This window comes from Marmota marmota, unplaced genomic scaffold (genome assembly GCF_001458135.2).
Source record: "Marmota marmota marmota unplaced genomic scaffold, marMar, whole genome shotgun sequence".
Taxonomy (NCBI): Eukaryota; Metazoa; Chordata; class Mammalia; order Rodentia; family Sciuridae; genus Marmota; species Marmota marmota.
This window is the reverse complement of record NW_025999853.1, coordinates 8,370,995-8,392,712: the sequence shown is the minus strand read 5'-3', so window position 1 is coordinate 8,392,712 and position 21,718 is coordinate 8,370,995. Positions and strand designations below refer to the sequence as shown.

Genomic DNA, 21,718 nt, shown 5'->3' with positions numbered 1-21,718 from the left:
GCATATATATATATATATATATATATATATATATATATATATATGGCAGCCATATCATTTATCCTCCACACCAGTGCTCTTTTGAGAGTGAATAAAGCTACCAGGACAATAGGCATAAACCAGGGTTGTGCCAGACAAACCAGGCTATGTGGTCACATATATATTTTAGTCAGCTGTGTCTCTGTGACTAATATGCCCAGCAAGAACAACGTAGAGGAAGAAAAGTTTATTTTGCTCAAGGTTTCAGAGGTTCAGTCCAGGTCAATAGACTCCATAGCTCTGGGCCCAAGGTGAGGTAGAACATCATGGTGGACGGGCACGGTGGAGGAGAGCAGCTCTGCACATAGCCAACCAGGAAGCAAAGAGACAGCTTCACTCACCAGGGACAAAATATAAACTCCAAGGGCAAGCCCCCAGTAACCTACCTCCTCCAGCCACACCCTACCTGCCAGTCCCCCAGTTAATCCATTCAAGTGGCTTAATCCACTGATTAGGTTGCAGCTCTCATAATCTTTTCACCTCTGAGCCTGCTTGCATTGCTCATACGTGAGCTTTTGTGGGACTCTGCATATCCGAATCGTAACACACGTCTTACAGGTGACTCCCTGGCACAGTGACCAGAGGCGGTCTGAGTGAGGGGAACCTGAGGTCAGCAGGGCTTTCCTTTAGCCTGGTCTTCATGGTGTGGGAACATGTCCCTAGAAGGTCAACCTCCTGGCAGTGAGTAGGATCTTGGATTTGTGATCCTTCGCCTGTCCGAGTCAGAATGACTGTACTATGTCACTTAAGGAGCTTATCACTCCCAGCTTCAGCTCAGCTGGGAGAGTGAGACAGGCTGTAGGATGTCACCACTACTGTTGCCTTCCTCCCCCAACAGTGGTCCCCTACTCCATAGCCTTCCTCCAGGGCCCAGGACTGTTGATCCTGCCTTGGTCCCCTCTGTGTGCCCTCTTTTTTCTCCACTGTTACTTTAGTTTTCTGAAACAAGAGAAACCTTGGAAAGGACTTTGACAGGGGATGACCTTCCTGTGGAAGGAAAGGGCGATCAGGAACCCTGGGGTCATATATTCCAGAATGGCCATTACGTGGCCTGACAAGCAGCAGTTTATTTATGGAGCAAGTAAGAGACTCATAAATGGAGGTCTGCCTCAGAAAATGCAGAACGTAACTTTCAACATTCAGAAAGGTCGTAGAGCAGGATGACTGAGACCTTGGACTAATTCTTAGTCTCATAACCTGAGAGCTACGGCGGGACCTTCAACGTGTCCTTGAAACTCAGTATTACCACATATAAAATGGGCCAGTAGCAGCCCTTGCCTCTCAGGGCTGTTGGAAGATGAAATGAAGCATGCAAATTTCTATTTTTAGATCAGCCCCTGTCCCACCTGAAGGTCTGGGGAATGTTAGGTATCTGGGAGATGGCATTATTCTCATCCTGGATTTCCCAATAAAGGGATTATGAATCATTTATTTTTATGATCAAGTCATTTAAAAGACTCCCACAAGAGTAGGAGTGGAATGATTTCCTTATTAACTAAAGAAGTATTTTGGTTCCCTTACAGGGCTCTCGGAAGCTTCTGGAACTCGTCAGATACCACATTGTCCCGTTTACCCAGGTTGGCCCTACTCTTCCTGCCGCTACTTTTCCCTGCTTTCAAAACATCTGGCCCTAGTCTTGAATTCCAATATGTTGGCACTAGAGGGTTTTTGATGTGTATTCTTCCTCTTTCTTTAGCTCTGAGTGAACACTCAGTCATGAATAATGAGTCTGATATCAAAGAAATCTTCAAAGCCACAAAAACTCATGACATCAAAGCTGCTGTTATTCATTTTGTAAACTTTTAAGGATCCTTTTCTTTTTAAGGACTGTGAGAAATCAGGACTGTGCATTTGCTCCACATGTCTCCATTGTTGTCTGCTTGTTGCAGCTTGAAGTGGCCAATCTGGTTTCCACCCCTCACATCAGGAGCATGGCCAACCAGTTCATACGGTTCAACACCACCAGCAACGTAAGTGAGCAGCCTACGGCAGGTACCTACCCCCCCACACACACACTCTTGCTCCGGGAATGATTGTTCATGAGGATGGCATTACCCTGCTTCTGCGCCAACTCACAGGTTTAAGATCTTTATCACTATTTCACCTTTCAGCAAATATCTGCTGAGCAGCTGTGTGTGTGATGGTGTGTCCTAGATACCGGGGATAAAGAAGTGAAAAAGACCATCTGTGCCAGCAAGGAAAACAGGCTTTGAGCAACTCGTTAGGCAATCAGCAAATTATTTAATTGCAATGAATGCCAGCCAGAGGGATTGCAGAAGGCTGTGAAAGTCCATGACAGGAAGGTCTGAGACAGGCAGCAAGTTAAGGACCCTTGGGGAGGTGGTGATGCTTGGGCCACTCCTTGGAGGATGAGTAGGATGAACTTGGTAGAATGAGGAGAAGAGGCTCCTGACTGAAGAGAGAACATTGGCAAAGGCCCTGAGGTGAAGGAATCATGACTTATTTAAAAAACAGTGGTGCACGCCTATAATCTCAGCAGCTCTAGAGACTAAGGCAGGAGGATCGCAAGTTCAAGGCCAGCCTCAGCAATTTATCGAGGCCCTAAGCAACTTAGCAAGACTCTGTCTCAAAATAAAAAGGGCTGAGGATGTGGCTCAGTTGTTAAGCACTCCTGGGTTCAATCCTTGGTACCAAAAAAGAAAAGAAAGAAACTCAAAGAAGGTAGTGTTATTCCATTAACCCTTTGGGGGTTGTAACATCAGCAAAGTCGGCCAGCATAGAGTCATTGTTGCCCATCAATTTACCACTGTTGGTGATCGTGACCACCTGAGCCTTTCAACAGGAATCTACTGAGTGCTGCCCATGTTCCAGCCACAGTTCTAGGTCCTGAAGATAGATCAATGAGCAAGCCGACCAAAGTCCTGGTTGCATGGAACTTTCACTCTGGTAAACAGGGAGACAGTCAAGGAAAATGTTTGAAAAGCAAGGCGACTCGCAGAGTGGCAAGGAGGAAAGCAGCAAAGCCAGGAAAGGAAGAGGAAGTGGGGAAGGGACTGATGTATTAAATAAAGTGACAAAAAGTCATCACCAAGAAGAAAACATCAGAGCCAAGGCTTGAGGGAAGTAGGGGAACCGCAGTGACTTAGGGAAAGAACATTCCAGAGAGAGGAGGAAACAGAAGTGTAAAGCCACAGGGCAAAGAGCACGCCCGAGCTGTTGAAGAACAGTGAGGCAGGGTGACAGGACAGAGGAGCAAATGGGAGGGGGCGGGGCTTGTGTGGAGGAGGTGGGGCTTTCTGAGGGAAGAGGCGGGGCCTTCTAGTGGAGGCGGGGCCAGGGAAGTCACGTGGCCTGTGAAGTCAGGGAAAGAAGGCCAACTCTCTCTGATTGACATGAGAAGCAATTGGAGAATTGTGAGCAGAGGAATGATGACATCAGACATACATTTTTGGGAGACTGGTTAAGATTTGATGACAATAATGCAGTCAAGAATAAAGGTGACTCAGCCCAGGGTAGCAGCGGGGACGTGGTAAGAAGTGGTTGAATGATGAATGCATTTTGAAGAGAGGTAGACCCAATAAAATTGGCTAATAGACTGGATGGGTGATGAAGACAGAGAAAGCTAAGGATGACCCCTGGCTTTTTGACTTGAGTCATCAGAAGGATGAATGAAGTTGCCATTAATCCTGCCAGGGGAGCAGGTCTAGAGAAGGTGGAGATCAGAAATCTTTGCTAATTTGTTTATCTTCTGCTGCCTCCACCAGAACCTAAGCAGGAACTTGTCTATTTACTGATGCATCCCCAGTGTCTAAAACTGACCAGAGATCATTCAAGGTCAATAAGTGTATTTGAGTGGGTGGATCTTCATTTCACCAGAGAGGTCACACAGTTCACCCAGAGCACATAGGCTGTAAAGCTGAGACAGCTGAGGGCCGAGCTCTGTCCCAGCTCATCGCCTGCAGGGACCACTCTGCAAGGATATCCCTGCCCGGTGTTAGTCAAGAGTTAGCTTAACAGATTCAGTGTTTCCTGATAGCCAACCTCTCCAGCTAAGCATCCTTCCCTCCACTAAAAAGTTCAGTGACATAGAGGACTTTGAAGTGAGGCTTTACCATTCACACCTACCTAGGGACCGCTGGCCCTCCTGCCGCACAGAACAAAAGATGTTATCACCTCTTTCCAGGGACAGCTTCTGGCAAACGATGTGGCCATGGAAGAAATCGAGGTCGCTGCCAAAAATGGCCGGATTTACACCCTGACGGGAGTGCTCATTCCTCCCTCCATCGTCCCCATTCTGCCCCATCGATGCGATGGAACCAAGAGAGAGATGAGGCTGGTAAGAGAATTGGGAAAATGCAGCCGAGCAGCCAGTGCTGCACACAATTCAGAGACTGACAAGGAGCACATTGGGAGCCCTGTCCCTGGGGATTATGTCTCTGTGAAGAGGCAGTAAACCTGAGGTCCATGGAAACCACTCTGCACACGTTTCCAAGGAGGAGTTCATGAAAGATGCTGCACAGGTGTGTTGGGATCCTAGTGCTGCCGTAATGGGCTGCCACACACTGGTGGCTTAACGCAGCAGTCATTTATTCTCCCACAGTTCTGGAAGCCAGGAGTCTGAAATCACAAGTCATGCTTCCTTTGCAGGCTCTGGACTCCCCGCAGTCCCCGCCCTTCTTTGGCTATCTCTATTTCCATCTTCAGGTGGCCTTCATCTCTGTGTGTCCTCTCCTTTTATAAGAATACTAGCTGGAATTGACAAAAGAACTCAATAAAGTTGAAGGATAAACATACAAAAAAAAAGAGAATACTAGCTGGGTGTGGTGGTGCATGCCTGTAATCCCAGCAGCTCAGTGGGGCTGAGGCAGGGTGGTCACAAGTTCAAAGGCAGCCTTAGCAAAAGCAAGGCGCTAAACAACTCAGTGAGACCTTGTTGCTAAATAAAATACAAAGTAGGGCTGGGGATGTGGCTCAGTGGTCAAGTGCCCCTGGGTTCAATTCCCAGAACCAAAAAAAAAAAAAAAAAAACACTAGTCTTTGGATTTAAGGACCACCTTCGTTCAGTGTGACCTCATTGTAGCCCAACTAATTACATCTGTAAACACCCTATTTCTAAGTAAGTTCACATTCTGTGGCTTGCGGGGGGCGGGGGGGGGCACATGAATTTTTAGAGAGACTCTATTCAACTTACTAAACCACAACTGGGGTCAGCTCAGGGTCTTTTCCCCCATGAGATTCAGGATCCATTTCCGTCCTTCCCCCACCCCGGTCACCTGGAACCACCCTGTTCCATGCCCATAGTTTCTCTAAAAGGAACTTAAGGTGAAATTTCCTCACAGGTGGAGGCTCTGGTCTGGTGTAGTTCTCTTCAAATACCAGAATGTCGGTTTCCCTGTGCGCTTCTCTGTGCCCTCTAATGGCCTTTCCTGTTTCCATAGCAACTTTTGGCTCAGTCTGTTTTAATCAAAGCACCCCAAATTCCAACACTGCTCTGTGTAACATCTTTAAGTTCCTATGGAGACCGTAACCCCCAAATAGTTACAATACTGGGCATTTTCAGGACACTTCAATAATACTTCAGTGATTGTCCTCATGAAGTATTTGGAACATAGGACTGAACAAGGAAAAATGGCCTCATTTTATTTTATTTCATCTTATTGTCTTCTTGATAAAGACTAGAAATAGCTAGCTAAGAACTTGGTGTGGGATTGTGGTGATTTTTTTTTTTTTATTTTGGAGTTCTTAATTAAGGTAATGACTGGTATGTTTTAGGCTCCTGAGCAGAGGCTGTACCAGTTAGATACCATGAGGGGGATTTTACCCCATTCTGGTCACCCCTTTTTAACAGAGGTTATCAACAGGGTCGGTCTCCTAGCCAGTTCCTGACCGTGATTTCTGTTTGGTTCATTCTTTGGAAATAAGCAATAGCAGGTCATCATCTGGCTACTGGGCGAGGATCCAAACAGGCCAGAGAAAGTGGTCTCATCTCCTAAGAAATAAATGAAAAAGAGAGTAGGAATCAATAATTTCAAGGGTTCTCGGAGCCCTCCCCAAGCAGCTGCCATTCAAGTTCCGGACAGGAAGTGTGTGGAAGGGCAATGGCAGCCCCACTGCCCACCTTGTCGCAGAGATGTTCTGTTTCAGATTGTTCAAAAGCTTATTCTCCATGTCCCTGATGGACAGAATGAAGCTGTGGGTTTAAGCTACAACCCAAAGAACTGTGGCTAAAGGAAAAGAACTCCTCAGAGTCGGCCTTAGAAAGAAGTTTCCCCTACTGTTTCCTGTTAGCTCTAGTCCTAACATTAATTCTGTCTGTTCCGAGTTTAGGGTGGTTTTTATTGGATCTATTATACATCCAAACAGACTCTCAGGAAAGTGTGTACTAAGGACTAGCAAAGAGAAGGAGCAGCTGGAACCTTCTAGAAGTCTCAGTTTTCACCAGGCTGAACTCATAGCTACCTTCACACATGTGTGTTTGGACTTCAGAGGTTTAATAAATATCATGCTCCTAGTTAGGGTCCCTGTGGGGAACAGAATTCATCCCAGAGCCCACTGCAGAGCTGTGGACAGGGCCAAGGACAAGTTATGCTGGGGAATCCAGGGAGGAGCACTAGTGGGCCACCATGTCCACCAGGACCCAGGAGCCCAGGGGCAGGGTACAGAGTTACCAGAACCCAGTGAGAACCAGAAGAGTGGAAGTGGTGATGTCTGTCAGGATGTCTCAGAGGGACGGGGCAGAGCAGAGGGGCAACAGGGAAGAAGTCCTTGATCTTGCTTTATTCTACCCACCAGTCCCCTGCTGGTACCTCCCATTAGCCAAGCCAGTTGGAAGCTGGCAAAGATTCAAGAGGCCATTTTTTTTGGTGTGGTCAACTCACTGGGGCAAAGCCAGGTAGAGAAGATCAGAGAACAAATCTGGAGACGTGGCGGCCAACACCCCATTTTGTCCCACCTGAATTGAGAACCAATGGAGGAGAATCCAGGGGACTGACGGGCAGAGTGTCCGTGTTCAACCTTGTACTGCTAAGCCCACTAGAGAACATGGCCCCGAGTCTGCGGCCAGTGGTAACACTTTGTCCCTCGGAGGGATCAGAAAGCTGGGCCTGTGGACAGGCTGGTTCTATCCAGAAAGAGGCAGTGGAAAGGGCTACTCTAGCAGGGTCCGCTCCTTCCTCCAAATACCCCTCCCCAGCACTGACTTCCCTCCTTCTCCCCTGGGGAACTATAGTGAGTGGAACCCCCTTCACAAAGAGAGAATCCGAGTCCAGAGATGGAGCTGTCCCCCTGTCCCCCTTAAAGGGACACCAGTACTGACCTGCTGTCTTTCCTTTCAGGGCTCTTGTGTGAGCTGTTCCCTGGTGTATTGGAGCAAATGTCCTGCCAACTCTGAACCCACAGTGAGTGTGACAGTTTCGTGAAACCACAGATCACCAAAGGAACCCAGTGGTGTGGTTTCTCACCCTTTCTACCTTCCTTCTTTAAAAGATGTTGATGCAACTAGGGTAACAGAAACTAGCTCTTAGCCTGCTATGTGGGGTGCTAGGCAGAGACCCCACAGATCTGTGTGTGAATCTAAGCTCACTGAGCCCAGGCAAGTTGTTTCAGTCAGCATTTTCACTACTATAACTAAAGATCTGACCAGAACAATTTTAGAGGGGGAAAAGTTTATTTGGGGGCTCACGATATCAGAGGTCTTAGTCCATAGAAGACCACCTTCATCCCTTGAGGCTTGAGGTAAGGCAGGACATCATGGTGGAAGAGTGTAGCAGAGGGAAGCAGCTCACATGGTGATCAGTAAGCAGAGAGAGAGAGAGAGACTCTACTCTCCAAATACAAATATATAGCCCCCAAAGCATGCCCCAATTCCCACCTCCTCCAGCCACACCCAACACTTCAGTTACCACGCAGTTAATCCTTATCAAGGGATTAATTCACTGATTGGGTTAAGACTCATAATCTAATCATTTCTCCTCTGAACCTTCTTGCATTGTCTCACATGTGAACTTTTGGGGGACACCTCACGTAAGTATTTAACCATCTTGCTCTATTTTCTTCATCTGTAAGTAATAATAATAACAGTATTAGAATAAATAAAACCCAAGCACAATATCAAAATCAATCAGCCTCTTAGGAAAGGTTCTTCTCTGCTTCGACCTCTTAAATAAAACCCAGTGTTTAAATTTGCTATTTTTAATGTTTGTTTGTGATCCTAAGCCTTATTATGGAGAGAAAAAAAATAAATAAAAGAAATGTCCAGAAATGTACACTGTTTTAGTTAGACAGGAGGAATAAGTTCTCTAGTGAATACAGAGGTTAGGCACAGCATGGCAATTATAGTTAATAATAATTAACTGTATATCTCAAAATTGCTAAGAGTAAATTTTAAATGTTCTCCCCACAAAGAAATGACAGATGAGAGGTAGCAGATATGATAATTAACTTGTTTAATCATTCCACAATGTGGAATACATCATACTGTACTGCATAAATATGTATAGTTATTATGCATCAATTTTAAATAAAATAAATATCAGGGGAAAGAACCTGGAGAGACCAGAAGCTTTTCAAGCTTGATTGAATTCTGCACATGTTTATTGAGGGTCGATCCGATATTAGACATAGTGTTCTGGGATGTAAAGATGAGTAGGATCTAGTTTTGTTTTTATCTTGAGAAACTCAGTCTAAAAATGAAAAAGAGAGTTGTGCAGTGACCTGTAGCTCATATACCAAGTGCTTTATTGGTGGCAAAAAGCAGAGTGTTCTAAGGTAAAAATGATGATGGAAATTTCTGCCTCCAAGTTCATTATAAGAAAGAATTTCTCAACCAGAAATATCATTCATCCTTGGGACAGATTATTATAGAAGTTGACAAGCTTATCAATGTAATCTTATTGTGAACTATTTAATAAAGCCAAACATCAAAATTAAATAGGTGCAGGTATTTGTTTTGCTTAATGAAGCTGTCACCTCTGAGCTCTTCAGTGCTGTCGGGGACAGGGAGGGAGGAGGAGAGGAAACCTGGTTGGCTGGTGTCACCCTGGTTGCTATGTATGGATGGACACGGACATTGTCCTGGATGCTCTGTGCAGCAGCACTGAAGCAAGTACACTTGCAGCACCCCCCTGTGTGCCTGGGAACCAATCCAGAACACACAGAGCCGGCATTGCTGGTGGTCATGATCTGGGCTCTGTGTAACCACCGTCCTGCCCGCCGTGGCCCAGCAAAAGAGGAGAAAGGGATTGCATGAGTGAGAGCCAAAGAGTCCCCAAATCACCCCTCCCGTGATCCATGTTGTCCTGAGATCCCAAGAAGCCTGGAATGTTCCTTCCTCAGGGGCCTTGGAATTCCTTTAAATAGCTAAGACTGTAGGATTTTATAGCCTGAGAAGTTCTCATGGTTCTTAAGCGGGAGCCTCAGAGGAAGAGAGAAACTTGATAGGAGAAGCATTTATCTCATGAAGAATTTGAGCCAGCAACTAAATTCCTATGGTGAAGCTAGTTATCAGCGTTATTGTGGCAGGTTGGACAGCTGAGACCTAGAGACTAGGGGCTTTGCCTCTGATCCTAAAGTTAATAGGTTATGAGACTCATTCTCTGGACCTGATGCTTATGAGTGAACAAGACAGTGATTTCTCCTGTGTAGTCCTCAGTTTCCTTATCTATTAAAAAAAAAGGCACAAAAACATTCACAGGAAGCTGAAGACTGATGACTTCAGAGGTGTGATATGTGTGGCCTCATGTAAATTCTCGACAGGTGGTAGTTCTGGATGCTTATGGGTGGACATCAAAGGTTTAAGAATGAGTGCCAGAAGGCATTGAAATCTTCCCGCTCCAAAGAGGACAGCTCAGGCTGTTGATATTTTTGCTGGTGGATCTTTGCACAAAATAGCAATGAACTCCAAAATGTCTGTATGAGGAGCTTGGGGTGGTTAGATCAGAAAAGGGAGCTAGGCCATATCCAGGGCTTATTAGGAAGTGCTCCCTGATCAGTTAGAGGCGTCTGCCCTGGCGTGAGCAGAGGCAGAGAGATACATGTGCCAGGATTGTGCAGACCCTGGCCTGGAGTCTGCCAACCAGGAAGCAAGCCAAAGGAGAGCGACTGAGCTCTGACCTGGACCAGGTGTGCTGGGGAAGCCTGTGCTCTGACATCAGCAGAAAAACGGAATAGAATGGCATGCGTCTGTAGCAGCGGTGTGATGCCCAGAGGACGGGGCTATGGACCCTGATATGCTCTGCCCACTGCCTGTCTTCCAGGCTCTCTTCACACAAAAATGCATCTACAGGGGCAGAATGGGCCTGAAGAGCGGCTGCACCCGATACTGTAATGCTACTGTTCAGGTAAGGGGGGTGTGGCCAGGGCCCTCATCCAGGCCACCAAAGGCGAGGCAGATCCAAGGCCACACTCTTGGGCCCATAGTCACAGGTGGCCTGTGGGACTTTGCAAGGGAACCTCCTCATGGCAACCAGGTCACCCCCTCCCTGCATCACATCTCCCTGAGACCCCGATTTCTCTTCACTGAGCCCACTCTTGCCTGAGTCTCCTGCCTGTCTCTCACCCACCTTCCTGCCTCAGAGCATCCACACCTGCCATTCCGCTCTCCAGATGCTCTTCCAGATTTTCTGGGGCTAAGTCATCTTTCAAGTCTGCACATCACTCTCACCTTCTCTGTCACTGCCTGATCCACAGTGGCCTGCCCATTTTCCCCCGACCCCAGCCTCCACTGCCACCACCGGATCACAGTACTCTGTTTTCCCAGCACAAACCATTCTCTGAAAGACCTTTTGCTTTTTTAAATTTCCTTATGGACTCTTCCCTGATTGCCACGGAGCCTCCGTGGGGCACCAGTCCTCATCTGTCCTGCTCACTGCACTGGGGCCAGGCTGGCACCCACGGTAGGTACTCAGTGGGTTTGTGGTGACCAGATGGCTGGGCACTAGCCATGTCATCATGCACCAAAGTGAAAAGCCAAGCTCATAGGGCGTCCCTGATGCAGTTTATTATAATAATGTAAATTAAAACATGTCTCCTTTGAGGAATCCGCCCTCTTCTTGGGCTTTCGAGGGACAACACACATTTTGCTTCTCAGGTACCAAAGTGCTGCAGAGGCTTCTACGGGCCCGACTGCAGCCCATGTCCAGGAGGCTTCTCCAATCCATGCTCTGGCAACGGACAGGTGAGAGGACAGACCTCTGAGACACGGACACAGTTTCACAAATGCTGAACTCGAGGGTCACAATAATTTCCCAAAACTGCTGAACGAAAAATAAAAAAAAAAAAAGAGCACAATGTGGTCACTGTTCCCAGGAAGTAAAAGAAATGGATTTTACTAGGAAAAAAGAAAAAAGAAAAACAGCACTTTCCTCCCATGGGAGATGTCACGGTCTAAGACTTCATGATATTTTTTTAAAATTTGATAATGTTGCCCAGTGACTGCTTTGTTGTTAACCCATCTACCAAACCTAGTGAGCTGTACAGGCCAAAACTCAACTCATTTCAGTTGGAGGCCAAAGGTAAAAGTAGCCATGAAGCATGTGGGGAAATTATAGACCAGAGCATTTAATGGTCCACATCTAAAATACGGTCTTGTAAGGGGAAAGAGGACCACTCAGCCACGAGTAGGGACCTTACGCAGAAGGGAGGAATGGGGAGCGGCCAGTGCTCCTGACAGTGGCCGGGTGGTTGGGAAGGCAGACCGTGCTGGACTCTGACATGTGTCCCTCTACACATCTGGCCTTGCCGGGCCTGGGCAGGTGGGAGGCAGACATGTTCACACTGAGGAATCACAGAGCTGAGCAAGGGAGCGTGGGGGGCAAGAAGGGCCGGGCACTCATCTGAAGGTCCCGTATTAGCACTGCCATCTTTTAAATGTCATGTGAAGGTTTCCAGTTCATCCTTGTGGTCCCCCCCTTGAAGGAGATCCCTTCACAGTCACTGTTTTATTGTCCTATCTGATACCAAGATGACCGCACTTCCCAGAAGGAGTCCCAAAGAGTCATTCCAAGTGGGAGGGAACCCGAGTTCACAGCGAGGCCATGAAACGTGGGTGCCTGTGACTCCTTGGCCGGTGTGTGTCCTGACGACCCACCGGGCCTGCCCTCGCCCCCAGTGTGCAGATGGCAGCAGTGGCAATGGGACATGCGTGTGTGACGACGGCTTCCAAGGCTCCCGGTGCCAGTTCTGCTCCGATCCCAGTAAATACGGACCTCGCTGTAACAAAAGTAAGTGTCACTTCAGGGTCTCCTTCTGCCGGACCCTCTTACACAAAGCCAGCCAGCGCACAGGCCTGGCGGTAATTAGGAGGTAATTTTGCTTGCCGTGTGTCATTGTCACAGGCATTTTTTTCCCTTATGTTCCTATTAGTGCCTATAGTTGTCCATAACAGGGGAGTTCATCTTGACATGTGACATCATTGGCTCCCTTCCCATCCCCAGTTCTTCCCCTTTCCCTCCCCTCCTTCACCTTGATCCTCTTCCTCTATTCTGCTGATTTCCCTTCTGTTTTTTTTTAACTCTGTGCATGATAGTTACACGTAAAAGTGGAATTGACTGCAATATACCCATGCACGCACACAGCAGAATTTGTTAATTTCGTTTCTCAGATCTTCCCCTTTCCCTTCCTCCTCCCTCCCCTTGATCTCCTTCCTCTACTCCACTATTCTTCCTTCTGATTTCATGAGATTCCCCCATTGATCCAAAAGAACTAAAATACAGACATAAGAATGTTTATAGCAGCACAGCTCACAACAGCCAAGTTCTGGATAGATAAAGAGAGGTGTATCTCCACAATGGAGTATTATCCAGCCATAAAGAATGAAATTATAACATCTGCTTGTAATGTCCTCCAGTAATGGAACTGGAGGTCATCATGCTAAGTGAAATAAGCCAGGCTCAGAAAGTCAGGGTTGAATACTCTCTCTCTCATATGTGAAAGCTAGAGAGAAATGAGGAACAAGAAGGGATCTCATGCAAATAGAAAACAGTGGAGCTGAAGAAGGGGGTTGAGGAGGAGGGAGAAGGAATGGGAAAGGGGAGGAACTTCAGAATGAACCTGATCAAACTGTGCTGCATGGAGGTAGGAATGAATCGACGAATCCCACTTTGGCATATAACTATAAGGCACCAATTTCTAAAATCGCAGGCATCTGTTAAGTGCTGCTTCTCCAGTGGTAGCAGGTGCCAAAGACTCGGCCCCACCTGCAGAGTTCCTGACTCATTAGGCCTAGGAAGGGGCCTGAGAATGTGCATTTTTAACAAGTTCCCAGGGGATGCCAAAGGGGAGGCACCCTTTGAAAACTGCACATCCCTGCAGCAGTCGTGGGTCTGCATCAAGGAACAGGCTTGCTCTCAAGCAGTCCTCTTCTTTCAGCTCCTCTGTTTGCAAGACGTATGACCTTAAGCAAGTTATTACAACTCTCTAGGCCACCAGGTCTTCATTTGTAAATAATGGTAACACTAGTAACTAGTAACTCGAAAGGTTAGTGCCACTTACAATTGGAAAGTTCTTCTCTTAGAGCAATGCTTAGCAGATGCTATGTGCTAAGTTAGCCTATGATTAGGCTATTACTATCATCTCTCTTTTTTTTTTTTTAGTTGTCAGTGGACCTTTATTTTATATATTGTTATTTGGTGCTGAGAATCAAACCCAGTGCCTCACACATGCAAGGCAAGCTCTCTACCACTGAACCACAATCCCAGTCCTACTATTATCTCTTATTGTCATTGCTGCTGTTGCTTTTATCCTAAGTGCAGTGGTATAAGAATCAAGAAGCTTGCAGAACATGTTAGAAAGTTCCAAACTATGAATATTGAAAAAAAAATCGGACACAATTTGAGAAAAAGGTATGAGGCTTTTAAAAATGACATCCTGTGTATATTTAAATATATGCATTTAAAATACATATTTCTAAGCAAAGGTTAGAAATGAACAACAAAGTGAAACAAATAAATAAGAATTTTCCATGCAGTCTAGACAACTGGAAGTTAAGTCCTCCACCTGCAATTTACTGACTGTATTACCTAAAGAAATGTCTCTCCATTTCTACACATACCAAATGAAGATAATATTGGTACAGTTGTCCCTCAGTATCCTTGAGGAGCTGATTCTATGGCCCCCATGGATAATAAGATCTATGGATGCACAAATCTATGCAGCATTTGCATATCTTCTCATTAAACCATTCCTAGCTTACTTATGATGCCAAAATACAATGTAAAAGCTATATAAACAAACTGTTGTTGTAGTGCATTATTTAGAGAATAATGATAAGAAGAGAAGTCTTATATATTCGGCATAAATACAATTTTTTTTTTTTTTTTTTGGTCCCAGGGATTGAACTCAGGGGCACTTGCGAACCACATTACCAGCCCTGTCTTGGATTTTATTTAGAGATAGGGTCTCACTGAGTGATGCAAATTTTTTCAGAAAATTTCTAATCCAAGGGTGGTTGAACCCATGGATGCAGAATCTGACTGTTGAGAGGATAGAGTGAGATCATAATTTGGAGATTTTTAACACAGAGCTTGCACCCATAAGTAATCCATAAGCAAAGCCACACTCATTGCCAACACAACTAACCCCACACATCAGATACAAAGCACACAGCCTCCCCTCCCCCCTTACTTTAACCATTTTCACAAACACCCTCAAGACAACAGAAACCAGAGCACAGCACAGTCAGGGCTGTTGAATCCTATTTTATTGTTCTTTTTTTTTTTTTTTTTTTTCAAATATTGTGGTGGGGTTATTTTTTTTTCTATGTTCTGAGATGAAAAAGAGACATTTATTGAAGAGATTCAATGTCGGCATTTGTCTGAGGCCTTTGGGGCAGGGGGTGGGGGCTAGGGCTGGGGCTGGGCTTCCAGTTCCAGTGTCTCTCATCCCAGGTCTGTGGCTGCCCACAGCCTCCCAGGGGGATCTTGCTCCTTGCAGGTTCAGCCTGGCTTACTTAAAATTTTTTAAGTAATATTTTGTTTTAAATCCAGCTGTGGTTTTCCAGAGCCCCTTGCTTGTATCTTTCTTCCCTTTCCTGGTGGTGGCTGCTGATTCCTATCCTATCAGTTCTTTCTGGGACAAAGTCCTGAATCCTTGGCCGCTTCCTTGGAGAATCTCCATGTCCCTCCTTCTCACTTACATTTGCACAGGCTCCAGAGTCTGATGAGCTGGGTCACGTTGCAATTGTCAAGACCTCTACTCAAAGGAAGCAGCTGAAGTTTAAAATGATAGCAGAGATGCAGAAATGCCCGTGAATGTAATAGAAATAGACTTTGGACACCCGGGTTCAAGTCCCTGCTTGGGGACTTGAATCGTTAGTGGCAATCTGAACGATTTTGTTCACCTCTCTGGGCCTCAGTTTCTGCATCTAGAAAACGGGGTTATGAGGGTGCTTACTTCCTGGGGCCGGTGACTGTTTATGACATGGTACATGCAGAAGGCTGGGCCCATGCCTCAGATAAAGTCAGGGCCCAAATATTAACCACTGGTTATCATGGATTTCTGAGATCGAGAGTGACACTCAAGCCCATCTGGGGCTCTGCCAGCCTGAAAAATCACTATTATTTATTCTAGAATGTCTTCAGGAGAAGGTGAGAAATTTCTTGGCTAAACTCCCCACCCACAGAGGGGTTGAAGATGAAGTTCCTTGGCCTCTTTCCCAGCAATATAAGCCACTTCCTCCCCACCTCCCCATATGGATGTATAAAGTACCCTGGGGACCAGGTTCTCCTCCTAGGTGGAACAGCTGGGCTCCCTGGGCTCAAGGTGGCCTGAAAAATAATGAGGCACTAAGAAACTGCAGCCGGTGGCTTCCCTGCATTCAGGAGAGGCCCTGCTGTGACAGGAGAGGGAGGCCAGAGGAGGGGCGCCCTGCCCTGGGGTGCCCCAGGCTGAGCATCTCCAAGCCGTGAGTGTCCCCATTCCTTCTCTTCAGAATGTCTGTGTGTCCACGGAACCTGCGACAACAGGATAGACAGCGACGGTGCCTGCCTTGCTGGGACGTGCACAGATGGCTCCACGGGGAGATTCTGTGACAAGCAGACATCAGCCTGTGGGCCCTACATGCAGTTCTGTCACATCCATGCCACCTGTGAATTTAGCAATGGGACAGCCAGGTAGGTCTGAGAAGGAAGACCCCTGACAACCCATAGTCTCAGTGCCACCGTTAGATGGAGACAGCCCATATCTAATTCTTGTGCATAAAGGCTTGTTCTCTCCGGCTGATGTGTGGCTTTTGTGGAAGAATGTCAGACTGAGATGGGTTCAAATTGAAGCATTCTCTGCTTTGAAACATACCAGGTGTGTGACCTTAGGCAAGTCACTTAATCTCTCTGAGCCTCACTTCTCTCATTAATACTAATACCTGCTTAACAGGGCAATGGTGGAGATTAGAAGAACTGAATGTAAACCACCCAGCATCAGGGCTAGCCCATTATAGATGTCACCTGGTGACAAACTGTAATTAAGATCACACATGTGAAAGCAATGAAGATTTGCTACCAAATTCCAACCTTCGAAGGCACCTTTACCTTCCCTAAGGCTGTTAATAATTGCTCTCCTGTTAAAGGTATCTGGCATGAAATGGAATCTTTTGTCAATGGATTGCCATTTATTTCTTTAATACCGCCTAAAACCTCCTTGGGCTCAGGGCATGAGAAATGTCGTAGGGACATTTTCTGTCTGGAGATATGCGGTTCCAAGGCAGTCACCCTCCAAAACATCGTGGGGAATGCAGAGGCTGTCTGGAATTCCTGGCCCTGTTCTTATACCACTTCTTTTAATTCATATTTTCATAGTTTTTTGCTTACTTGTTTTGATCTGTCTTCCCCACTAGACTGTAGGCTACCTGAGGCCAGAGACTGGACTTTGCCTTTTCCACAATTGTTCTATAGAACCTCTTCCTGAGGCCTTAGCATCTGCATCAGTGCATAAGGCAAACATCGCCTGTAATCAAAGACCCTTTAAAAGTTAGCCTGAGAATCTGATATTGAGATCAATAGTAATAACCTCTTCAGTCACCCACAGAGGTCTGTCTGTGTATACCATGTTACCTTGGGTAGGTCAAAGACCTTGGAAAGGAGCAAACTATTTCTTCATCTGGAAGCCAGATGAAGTGCACAGCTCCTCTAGGAACCTTGATATAGGAGAAATATTTTTGTTAACTTTGGAGAGCCTCTCTGAGTAAGTTAGAGTGGGACATGGTGGAATCATGGAGCCATGGTGTCTGCTGCATCTGTCACAGAGCTGTCAATAGATATTGGTTAATTGAACGAATGGCCTGCAAAACCTGTCCGTGTGGAACATCTTGAGAGGAAGCATTAATGGGTCAGGAAACTATGTCGTCTCAGAGAATGAGGCACCTGGGAATGTTGTTTGGAAAAAAGAAATATCTGAGGGACCCAGTGGGGGAAGAGAAGTTTCATCTGTCACTTTCAAACATTTCAAGAACTGTCTGAAGAGAAGGCAGAGCTGTTCTCTGCTGGACGAGAGGGAATAACTAGCATTGAGCTGGGGTTGCAAAGAGGCAAGTTCTGGTTCAATAGGAGCAGAAAAGCTGGGTCACACAGCTGCTAGGAGGGGGGCCTGGATTCCCACCCAGGTATGTCTCACTCTAGACCCCAGAAGTACCCTGGCCACCTTCACATGCTGCCTTTCTCCACGAGAGTCAGCTGGCCACCTGCCTGGCCACAGTGGCTCACCCCTGGCTGGCGGGCCCTGTCTTGGGTGGCCGGTGCTCCTCACTCCAGGGCTGATTTTGTGCATTCTTCTTTGCAGCTGTGTTTGCAAGGAAGGATATGAAGGAGATGGGGTGCGGTGTTCCGAGAGGGACCCTTGCATGGGATCAACCCCAGGAGGCTGCAGCCGCAACGTGAGTGTTGGTCTTCATTTCCAACCCGCCCGGGTTTTTAGGAAATCATGAGGGAATGCATTCCGAAAGGCAGTGTCTGGCCGGGCGCAGTGGCGCACACCTGTAATCTCATTAGCTTGGGAGACTGAGGCAGGAGGATTGCAAGTTCAAAGCCAGACTCAGCAACAGTGAAGTACTAAGCAACTCACTGAGGCCCTGTCTCTAAATAAAATACAAAATAGAACTGGGGATGTGGGTCAGTGGTCAAGTGGTCCTGAGTCTAATCTCACCACCTCCCAAAAAACGGGCAGTGTCTGATTGCCCTTCCTATGCACAAAGCACTTGTGGTTGAGGTTGAATTTTAAAGATGGCTGCCATAGGCTTGCTGAGAACTTTCACTCCCTAAATCAAATATGCAGGAAGCTTTAGATCCTTTAAAAGTTAGCCTGAGAATTAGATATTCAGATCAATAGTAATAACTCTTGATTTAAACTTCCCAGCTTATAAGGGACCTTAATGTACCTGATCTCATTTACTCCTCCCTCCAACCCAGTGAAGTAGGCATTGTTATCCCCATTTCACCAATAAGAAACTGAGAGAGGGGACATTAAGTGACTTGCCCTAATTGTTTTCAGGGGTGTAGCCAGAAGCCACCAATGCTTTCACTAATACTTTGGGAATGTCCCCACCACCCGGCCCAAGTCACCTCCACTCTTTAACTAGCATCCTCGTTTCCTCTCCTGCTGCTCACAATACATGGCCCCCCCCAACCAGAGTGGCTTAAAGTGAATCCGATCTTTTCCCCAGGCTGCAGCCCCTTCAGTAACTCCCCCAGGCTCTGAGGACAAAATCTAGACCCAACTGCCTGGTCCCAGCCACCAGGCTCCTCTAGAGCAAACCCACCTGCCTCAGACAGCCCATCTCAACGACTTAGGTGCCTTCCCCTCTCCCACCTGTCCTTCAGCCTCTGCTGTGGTCATCCCCAGAAATCAGGGGTTGGCATAGTGGTTAGAGACCTGGGTTCCTGCCCCTTTGTAGCTGTGTGACCTTGGGCAACACCTGTCTCCCCATCTGAAAAATAAAGACCGTATCAGGACGATTGTTTACACCTTCCAACCAAAGAAAACACTACTGGCTTAACCAACAACACAGGGACGTGAGCAGCGGTGGCCATTAGCAGGCCAGCTCCAAGCAATTCTGTTCTCTAAATCTTCTTTCCATGGAAGTTCATGCAAATAAGCATCTCAATTATTTCCATCGCACTCCTTGTGAATTTGTGTTTCTAGAACATACCTCTGGGTCCCTCTTGACTTTTGCAGTCGCGTGGCTGGGCTGGGGTTCAGGGTCTTGCTACATCTCTTCCTCCTGCAGGCAGAGTGTATCAAAACCAGCACGGGGACCCACACCTGCGTGTGCCAGCAGGGTTGGACGGGGAACGGAAGAGACTGCGTGGAGGTCAACAACTGCCTACTGCCAGGCCAAGGCGGCTGCCACAATAACGCAACCTGTTTGTACGTAGGCCCTGGACAGGTAGGTTGGCCTCGGAAACAGAGAGGAAGCAGGCTTCCTGTGGTGACTTCTTCTCCTGGCCACTGAAGTACTTTGGCTAGAAGTTACTGTGGCTTTCTTCTATCATGTGTGGCGGTGAGAATGCGTGGTCACAACAAACCTATGACCTAGGTTTCATTATTATCCCATCTTATCAAAAGGAATTGATGCACCAGGAGGCTAATTTGATCACATCACCTAGAAAATTAAATCATGTGAGATTTGCACCCAGAGAGACTGGCCCCAGAGCTGCCCTCGTAGTCACCACGCTGGACCACACTTTATATGTGTGATTGCTCTACAGCTTACTGACCATTTCCACTTGGCTTCGTTTCATGGAGACCAAGGCAGGGCAGGCTACTGCAAGGGTTGTACAACAAGAAGATAGTCAATGTCACTCAACTGCAAACTTAAAAACTTTAAAATGATCACTTTTGCCATGCATATTCTAGTAGAATTCTTTAAAAGAGGAAAAGATAAAATTCAATTCAAATTGATTTAAAAAGCAAAGGGACTATTTTGGCTCACACAACTATAAAGTCCATGCACAGGTGTGGCTGCAGCATGATTCAGGGCTCAGCAAGCAGCGTGAAGGAGCCACACCTTGACCCTGCTGCTTCTCAGGCTCCTGGGTGAGGGATGGTGTCCTGCAGCTTCAGACTTACACCATCACAACACTGAGAAGAACAGAGAACATTTTCTAGTAACTTCCCCCACCTCAAATCCAGGATTCATTCTCTTTCACTGGCTCAAAATGAGTGTGTTCACCACCCTGCTCGTCTGACACTCCCCTGAGCACAGCTCCAGAAATTGTGGCCAGGCTGTGGGTTGTAATGACAAGCCCGAATTCAAGTCCTGTGCTCCCACCCTTGGCTGGAGGAATCAGAAAAGTGTTTTATTATGTAGACCAAGAAAAAGGGGGAGGATATCCCCAAAGTCAAAGCAGAGTACAGTTTCCAGGATAGAGAACAGATGTGGGCTGACAAAATTAATTCCCTCCCTCTTTGATCCAGGGCTTCTCGGTGCCTGCTCTGGTTCAGCCAATAGGCTCAGTGCTGGGGACAAGAGATTACCAGGGCCAGGGCTCTCAGCCAGCCCCAGAGAAATACAGTCTGGTGCCAGGTGACAGACAAACATAGGAAAAATAACGTGATAGGGGCTGGGGTTGTGGCTCAGTGGTAGAGCACTCGCTTAGCATGCGTGAGGCCCTGGGTTCGATCCTCAGCACCACATAAAAATGAAATAAAGATATTGTGTGTCCACCTTCAACTAAAAAGTAAGATTAAAAAAAATTAAAAAAATTAAGTGACAAATGCTGCAAGATCTGTGCAGAGGGAGTCCCACGGTCTGGTTGGTTTCCTACTGATCCTTCTCCTTTCTCTGACAGCAGCCGCTGCTCCTGGGTCTGCAGTCAATGAGCTTTCAAATGAAGCCGCAGGAATCCTAATGGAAGAGCTCACTGCAGTCTCATATCTCGCTGAGCATTTAGTTAATGACTGCATTAATTTTAGACTCCTCACTCAAATTGCCAAACTGCACTTAAGCAAAGAAAAAAAATGTCTTGATGTCTGTATTTGTTTTTAGAGCTATTGTAACAAAGCAGCACACACAGGGTGGCATAGAACAACAAGAGTATCATCTCACATTTATGGAGGCTGGAGGTCTGAGGTCAATTGTCATCAGGATTGATTCCTTCTGAGGGCTGTGAGGGAGAATCTGTCCCTTGCCTCTCCCCTAGCTTCAGGTGGCTTGATGGCCATCTTCTTCGTTCCTGGGCTTGTAGACACATCACCCTGATCTTCACCTTCATGTTCATGTGATGTTCTCCCTGGGTACATGTCTGTCTCAAAGTCCTCCTTTTTATATAAGGACACTGGTCATATTGGGTTCTGGTCTTTTCCAGCATGACCCCATCTTAACTAATTACAGAAGAGCAACCCCATTTTCAAAAAAGAGAGTCAGAACTTCAACATATGAACTTGAGGTTGAGGGGACACAATTCGACCCCCACAGTATGGATCCCCTCTGTGCTGCAGATAAATGTGAAAATCATCCCGATGGGGCAGAGGAGAGGGAGACAGAGACAGGGAAGGTTTCTTTATGACATATATAAGAAACAGAATAGACCATATATAAAACTGCCCTCAGTTAGGACTAGTTGGCTTGAAAAGTTTGGGTCATACCAAATAGATACTAACCTGCATGTGCTTCTGTATCCTGTATAATTGTATATATGATATACATACTTACCTTGTAAAACACACATACCAGATAATACTTGTGCTTTTAAAGATAACGATTCATAAATGGAAGTTCTGTTCACTTCTTTCC

At 46.5% G+C, this 21,718-nt stretch overlaps 1 protein-coding gene across 2 annotated transcripts in view; it reads left to right on the top strand.

Annotated features, from left to right (window-relative positions):
* Nucleotides 1-21,718, top strand: part of Stab2 (stabilin 2) — a 155,308-nt gene that overhangs the window by 46,018 nt on the left and 87,572 nt on the right. For both annotated transcript variants that reach the window (XM_015482841.2, XM_048802956.1), the window contains 10 exons: nucleotides 1,563-1,616; nucleotides 1,929-2,009; nucleotides 4,184-4,336; nucleotides 7,335-7,397; nucleotides 10,254-10,337; nucleotides 11,087-11,173; nucleotides 12,107-12,218; nucleotides 15,926-16,106; nucleotides 17,767-17,860; nucleotides 19,211-19,369. In XM_015482841.2, the coding sequence (XP_015338327.1) occupies nucleotides 1,563-1,616; nucleotides 1,929-2,009; nucleotides 4,184-4,336; nucleotides 7,335-7,397; nucleotides 10,254-10,337; nucleotides 11,087-11,173; nucleotides 12,107-12,218; nucleotides 15,926-16,106; nucleotides 17,767-17,860; nucleotides 19,211-19,369 (1,068 nt within the window). The remainder of the gene's footprint in view (nucleotides 1-1,562; nucleotides 1,617-1,928; nucleotides 2,010-4,183; nucleotides 4,337-7,334; nucleotides 7,398-10,253; nucleotides 10,338-11,086; nucleotides 11,174-12,106; nucleotides 12,219-15,925; nucleotides 16,107-17,766; nucleotides 17,861-19,210; nucleotides 19,370-21,718) is intronic.